We start from the raw sequence: 7,705 nt of genomic DNA on the forward strand, positions 1-7,705 counted from the left end.
AAAGTGAAATTGATGCTTACTTCATTTAAACAGAAAAGTGCTAATATAAAAAAAGCATTGTGTTATCTATACATTAATGTGATAAAACACACCAAACAGCCGTTGAATGGACCTTTTTTTTTTTATACTCACCTAAAAAAGAAAAGTTGGATTCTTATTTTGGTTTTCATGATCCTAAAAGAACATTGATGATTTAGAAGAAAGCAGATCACATGTGTTACCACGTGTTTGCTTTTACTGAAATCTAAAAACAGACATGTGTTTTAGGTGCATTAGGATGATTTGATGATCTCAAACTGAAACCCTCACTGCAATCTTCCTGGGAGTGAATTGGTTACATTGTGGTTTCCTGAACTGTTTATCTTTTCTAAATTCACAGGTTAGTCTGACAGGTAGGACAAGGCTGCATATATGCAACATTGATTTAATCGGTTAGAACAAGAGCAATAATTTAACTTGTGATACCTTTTAACAGCATCATTAAGGCCTCTCATTACTCTTTTATTAGAGACTTGCTCTGTTTCTTATCTGATTACAGACTGAACATAACTCATGACACTGATTTGATCTCTTGTTAAAGAGGATTACAGCTTTGCATTAACCCAGATTGACATGGTTTATAATTCGATTGTTGATACCCAGCCTAGTAGTGTCATATGTTTGACCCTCCCCACACACACATACCTCCTCCCAGTTGAACAGCAGAAAAGGACAGCCATATATCATCATTAAAGTTGGCACACAGCATTCGGAAGGAGGCAATAGAGGTCCTATGTGCTGGAATTATAGATAAAACAGAAGTGCTGTCCCTTACTGAAATTGTAAAGGACAAAAAAGGTTGTTTCTTACAATTAGGAGATTTTAATAAACAGTTCTCATTTACGTGTGTGGTATTTGGGGATCAAAACCTTTTCAACTATTGCCAACTGTTTATAAGGAAATTATGTTGATGTTCTTTTTTTCAAATAATACTAAAGTGCTTGGTTAACATGTGAAATAGATGGTTACGTTTAGATGAGTCTTGGTATTCCTAGTTGTAAAAGTCCTGTCCAAAGGTATAAGATCCATTTTTTTATTTTAAAAAAAGTCTATATTTGAGGAGAGATTAGTTGAACTGAATCTATTCTCCCTTGAGAGGAGACATTTAAGGGGGGATATGATCACCCTGTATAAATATATAAATGGTCCGTACACAGAACTCTCTTCCCCATTATTCACTTTGGGATCATTACAAAGAACAAGAGGGCACTCTTTGCGTCTTGAGGAAAAGAAGTTTAAGCTCTGGATAAGGAAGTGATTCTTCACTGTAAGGTCTGTGAAAATGTGGAATCAGCTCCCTCAGCAAGTAGTTTCAGCAACTACTATACATTGCTTTAAGAAAAATCTGGATGTTTTTCTAGAAGCACAGAATATACCTGGGTATTAAGGCTTTAAAGTAAAAATACCAGTGACTGTTGATCCAGGGAACATCTGATTGCCTCATGGAATCAGGAAGAAATTTGTTTTTCCTCTGTTGAAGCAAGTCGTACCAGGGTTTTTTTTTTGCCTTCCTCTGGACCAACTATGTCTTATAGGATTTTATATCTGACATATGTTTATTTCCCTAGTGGTTGAACTTGATGGACTTTTTTCAACCTAACCTACTATGTAACCATAATCATTAAATTGAACGGTTTGGGAGAATCCTTTTTTCCTAAAAGTGCCCTTAGACTGTTTGTGGAATTTTTGTCAAGAAGCGCAGCCACTTTGGATGATAGAAAATACTTACAAGTAGACTGGTGACATCACTGTTGCTCAATTTTCTCTTTTTACTGTTCAGTTGATGAAATATTGTATCTAGAACGTACACTGTGTAACCATACCTTGTATGGTTGTGTATTTTACTGAGGGGTATCTAAAATACGCTTGCATTCATCTCTAGTTCAGTGTTTTTCATCCTTTTTAACATGAAATAATTTTCAGGTCTTGGGGATTTCCTTGCTTTATCTACATTATGCACAGTACATTAGTGGTGTGGTCAGTAGGAAGAATGCCTTTTACTTTGGTTGCTATTGGGAAGAATGTCACCCTAAGGATAGCAAAACGATTATTATTGGTATTTAAACTGAGCTGAGAGTCAGAAAATACTCATTAATCAATAAACCTCTAGCAACCTCTGGAGGAACCTCTGGTTGAGAAACACTGCTCTAGGCAATTGTCAACCCATATGCTTACTTCAAAGTTTGTAATTAATTTCTGTCTTGGGAGTGTTTGGCTTTCTACAATGAGGGGTAATCTACTCTTAGGGGGTCTATTTATAAAACAGGGAATCAGACTTTTCCTCAAACATCCCTTTGTGGGAATATTCCATGTCCACTTTTTTCAACCGAAGTAATTAGATTTAAGAAAAAGGAACTGTCAAAATTAATACTATTTATGCATATACCTGTGTACTAAGTCAGTTGTACATTCTGTTATTACAGAATCCATAAAATAGGATCCTCTACAACCAATTCCTTAATTCCAGAAAAATTATTGCTTTTTTACAGCTGCAAAAGGTTAGCAACCTTAGGTTTCATATAGAAGCCTCTGTTCACCTATATATGCAGATAGACATACTTTTAGCCAGTCCAATGGTACTGACACCAGTGACCACATAGCATTCATCTAATGAGTTAATTACTTTAATTTGCTCAGGAAAAGAATGCAGACTGCACTGCTCCTATTTAGGTGTGCTTGTGAATACAAACATGCACTCTGTACAAACTAAAACAAATCAACAGTGAGCTTTATGTACAGGGAGGGCACAGCAAGGTGAATTGCTTCAGCTTAGTCTTTTTTATAGCATAGCCTATAAAATGTTTAGCCTGAAGTCATTCTTTCAAACAAATCATTTACATTATATTTAAATTTGTATTAAAAACCCTCAATATATTTGTAGTTGGGTAGTTTTCACTTTCTATCACTCACTCAGTGTGTGTTTAGAGCAAATACTGACCTCCTTAAAAATTTATAAATCTCACAGCTGATCTCATGAGAGGCAAGGCACAGGTCACATGTCATCTTTTGTAATTTAAAGCCGCAGGGCTAAAAGCATTTGCACAGGCTTAAAGTACCCAATCCTGACCTGACCAAAAGAGAGGGAATTGGAGCAGACCTTTCTGAATCCCCTCCAAGCACTAGGATGATGGTGATGATGATGGCTGGCTTACTATGTAATTTATGGCATGTTCTTGCGAACATATAGTTTTGTAACCCCTCTGGAAAAGAATGTTACAGTGCCACCTTGTGACCACCTGGCTGTAACTTGGTTATTGCTATTACATGTATTGTATCAGCCATTTAAAAAGTCAATAAATAATGTATCTGTTTTGTGTGCTCCTTTGATAATCTTACTGATTTTTAATAAGTTCATATTGAGTGATTTTAGAAGCAATGTTTTTTGTCAGTGTTGTAATGTTTCAAGTATTTTATTTTAGGTCATTCATAGTTTCCAATATTGTAAAATTTCTTGGGGTATAGAACAGTAATCAGTTGGTCAGTGACAATACTGTTTTTTGAAAAGCCAATGCACAGTGCACTCTGTATACAGACTGCTGAGTGGGCATAACACTTTGTCCCTGAGATAAGGATTGTTCTCAATGTCCTTTCAAACATCACAATAAACCTCCTCATCACCCCAGTTAATTACCTGAAAAAAATGTGTAGTGAGATAATTATAAAGGCTACCATTGCAGATGACTTTCTGAAAATGCTATGTGGCTGGTTAACCCAGAACAAGCATGCAGATGATTCTAATAAACCCAGGACTCCGATTGGTATACCTATTCTTAGTGACTTTCTATGCTATGCAAGGTTTGTGTCCTAGAAATGTGAAGAAGAGGAGGGTTGCCATTGTCATTACAGATCACCATCTGTATTTCAATGTTTTTATTGGGTTTTGTACTATGTATATAATTTACAAACAGTTAGACAAAGAAAAAAAAACAGCTTTGGCGTCCCTTGTGTTTTTTCAAACAAATTGTATTTAATGTAGAGAACAAAAGAAAAAAAGGGGGATAAGCACAAATAAACAAATAACACAAGACATTGGTGCCAGGTAATTCAAACAGCTTGAGCCCCTTATCCAGGGCTTCTGTTATATCTTTGACTGTTTGAGACAGGCCGCGAATATAAAAGTTGAATTTTGGTCAAGGCAAAAGCCCAAACTTTGGAGGTCCCTCCTGAGTTCAGATGGTATAGCGTTTGAAGTTTTAGCTAGCTCCATCTGAAGTAATGCAGCTATGTGGTGTAAAAGCCTGCTTTCTCCATCCATAGTGTTGTTGGAAGCTGTGGTGGTGTTTAAGTCATGTGATAAGGCAGGAAACGTCACACCAGACAACTGAGTAGAGGGTGAGAAATGAGCTGATTGTGGCTCAGCTACCCCGGATACCGTGGATCAGGTCAAACTGTAAGCTGCTAAAAGCTGGTATTCTGGCTGCTGGGGGCTCAGGTTAAGAGAGAGAGCCATTTTCACAAATCATGTTCGCTGGTGATACTTGTGGCGAGTCTGCTCCCTCCCTTTGCCCTGGATCCTTCTCCTGTATTCTGATGAGGGGTTTGCCTAAGCCTGCTCTGTGTGCAGATTCCCGGAGATCTCCATCTTGATTTTAGGGACCGCTGTCTGAGACCTAGGCTAGGTACACGTGCAATAATTATCGTTTGAAAACGAACGATCCAGCAATATTCCCGATTATTTTGAACAAACCTATTCTGCACATACATACTGTATGTGCGTACAATTCTGTACATACTGTAACGATACGATTGTTCAAATATAATCCACACACTAGGAACGTTTGTTTGAACGATCGTTCAAACAATGCAGGAAGTGACCGTACAGGAGAAAGTGTATCACAGAACAATCCACGATCACTGAACGACCCTACACACAATAGATTACGAACGATCATTGCCCAGTCAGATCCGCCTGAACGGTTGGGGTTCGTTTCCAGTGAGATTCCTCGTTGTCGGTGTTGTTGACCAGTTGTTGTGCACTTTTTTTTTTAACAATTATCGAACAATTTTTTGTGGATCGCCCGTTTCCAACGACAATTATTGCCGTGTGTACGCAGCCTTAGACCAGCGGTCCTTTTGTCTCAGCCTTTCCCACCATACCTGGTGAACTTTGAACATAGGTGAGGTCTTTCCCTGTGTGCTGCTGTGTGCTGGAGCTGTGTCAGATCTCAGAAGGAGTAGGTACAGAAGACGAAGGGAGCCACCGGGAAAAGTCTGTGTCTTACTTTCGTGGTGGCGCATGTGCACTCTACAGATCACCATCTGAAATGGTGATGCAAAGGATGCTCACATCCTTTGCAAATGCTTTGCTTACTGGACTCAATAACTTAAGCTCTTATTTATACATGAAAGTAAGTAAATCACAATAATGACCCATTCCTGTCCAGCGTTCTCATGGAGAAGGAAAACTTCTGGTTATAAAGCATTTACCAACAATGTTACTTACCTACATTACTTAAGTTTCCCCTTAAGCAGACACAGACAGGTGAACCACAAATCTTTCCCTGATTCTCAGAACACATTCCTATATGTACAATTTTTTTTTTTTTTTTTAACAATTGCAGTCAGTGTAAGTGTTTGTGTATTTTACCCGGTGTATTTTGACTTCTGCGTTAGCTGCTCAGAGGCAAGGAGAGCGCAGTGCACTTGTCGGTTTCTCAGGACACCAACACTTTGTGGCAGCTTTATGTGGACCATACATTCTATCTCAGGGCCTATTTCTAAACCCAGATTCTCATTTGCTTGCTTTTATGGTAACCTTGCTGAGTGTCAGGTGTTCTGGGGGAGGTCTTTTTGAGGTGGTGATTTCAACAAATGCCTAGAGGGAATACTATTGTATTTGGATTGCTAGCTTCCAATTACAGTGATACCTTGGAAAAAGTCCTTAATCAGTTCCAGATCCTTGGACTTATACCGAACACATTTTCCCATAAGAAATACAAGGAAAATGATTAATCTGTTCCCATGAAAAAAAAATCCTATTGGTATTGGCATAATATACATTGATAGGGCTGTATGAAATAATTAAAACACTGCCTAATACTAAATAAATGACAATTGACAAATGAAATAAATTACAAATACTAAATGAAAATTTAACCTCCTTTTACCTTACTGAGAAGAGTCGAGTGCCTACTGGGATGGTGCTAAGAAGGGAGGAGCAGGAGATGTTCTGTTTCACAGAGGGTTTTAGCGCGGGTTGTTCACTGAATGGTAGTAACTGGCGTACAGATGCTCTTGGGCAGTCATGGCTTTGTCTCGAGAGAGGTAAATAAGGGTAGCACGTGGTGTTATGACTCATTTTGACCCATACAAGTTCTAGCACAAAGGCTGTATACCAAGCAAAATTTTTCATGTCCAAACAGGACTTATATCAAGTTGGACTTATTCCAAAGCGGACTTATACCGAGGTACCACTGTATATGCGTTATTCTGTTCAACCTTTGACTTATTGTCAGTTGTCCAGATTCTGAGCTTCCTTCAGTCAAGCGTTGGTCAGCCCTTGGCACACATGAATGGTAGGATTTAACTTAGTGGTCATGTTCCAGCAGGCTTTATTTAGAGTATATGTCCAGTTGGTCCAAAAAGGGAATGAGTTTATTAGAATTCAATTTCTGTGTATTTCAAAAGAAAGCATTCCATACTTTTAGAATAAAAAATGAACATCTTTTGCATAATATTTGTATCACAGAATATTAAATGCTAACATCATTACTATGAAAGACCTCACAATCTATTGGACCTCAATAATTGAAATCAATCTTTGTAACCAGGCATGGATTCATAAGAGCAGAACTAGTTGAATATTTAATTTTAGCTAATGTATACTCATGCCTTGATTAGAATCAGGTCAGTGTGCCAAGCTGAAGATGGGGTCTAGTTTTGGTAGAGTAGGATTTATTTTCCTGGCAGATATTAGATGTGTGTCCACACTAGGAGAGATTCACCCTTCTATTCATCCAGATAGTTGTCGTCACTCATGCAGTTAAGTGAGGGAAGTTGTCAACAAACATGAGGACATTTCTGTACTAAGATAGGAGTTCCTTTCACTTTAGTGAGATTTTTTTTTATATTTTCTATTTTAGGACTTCTGTAGGACAGAAAATGAAAGACATCTTCACAGATGAAGTTGTAAAGCACTTGAAGTTCCCCTCAAGGAGCAAATGTGCTTGAGAGGGGACAAAATTATAACTTTTTACATAAAAAGTGTGTTTCTTCTTTAATATCCCGTTATATGTGTGCTTTTAAATTCCTCTTTCTATGCTACTTGGAACCTGAAAACTCAGTGCTGGTTTTCAGGGGAAGGATTCCACAATAACCCTTCTCTGTAGGTAATCTGCAATTTTGAGTTTTTTTCTCATTTTAATTTTACCAACCTAAATTTTACCAACCTAAAGTGGCTGCATTTAAAGAATCTTTTATTTTATTGAGAGAAAAATCTAATCTACAAGCACTAACTCTTCTGTTTGTCCAGGTGTTGTGGTTATTTAATGACTACAATAATTACCAAACTAAATGTTGCAGATTAGGTCTTGTGATTTAGTTGTAACTTGACTTGTTTTTGACAACACAGCTAAACAACTGTCATTTTTTGAAAGAGGCAACTTCTATTCTTTTCCCAAATTGGTACACTCTCTTTTCTTCATGTCATCTTTCTGCTCATTTTATA

At 37.6% G+C, this 7,705-nt stretch overlaps 1 protein-coding gene across 1 annotated transcript in view; it reads left to right on the forward strand.

Moving 5' to 3' along the window:
• AATF (apoptosis antagonizing transcription factor) overlaps positions 1-7,209 on the forward strand; it is a 63,101-nt gene extending 55,892 nt beyond the window's left edge. The window contains exon 12 of the mRNA XM_072410405.1: positions 7,122-7,209. Within this exon, the coding sequence (XP_072266506.1) occupies positions 7,122-7,209 (88 nt within the window). The remainder of the gene's footprint in view (positions 1-7,121) is intronic.
• Positions 7,210-7,705: the final 496 nt, after the last annotated feature.

Source organism: Pyxicephalus adspersus, chromosome 1 (genome assembly GCF_032062135.1).
Source record: "Pyxicephalus adspersus chromosome 1, UCB_Pads_2.0, whole genome shotgun sequence".
Taxonomy (NCBI): Eukaryota; Metazoa; Chordata; class Amphibia; order Anura; family Pyxicephalidae; genus Pyxicephalus; species Pyxicephalus adspersus.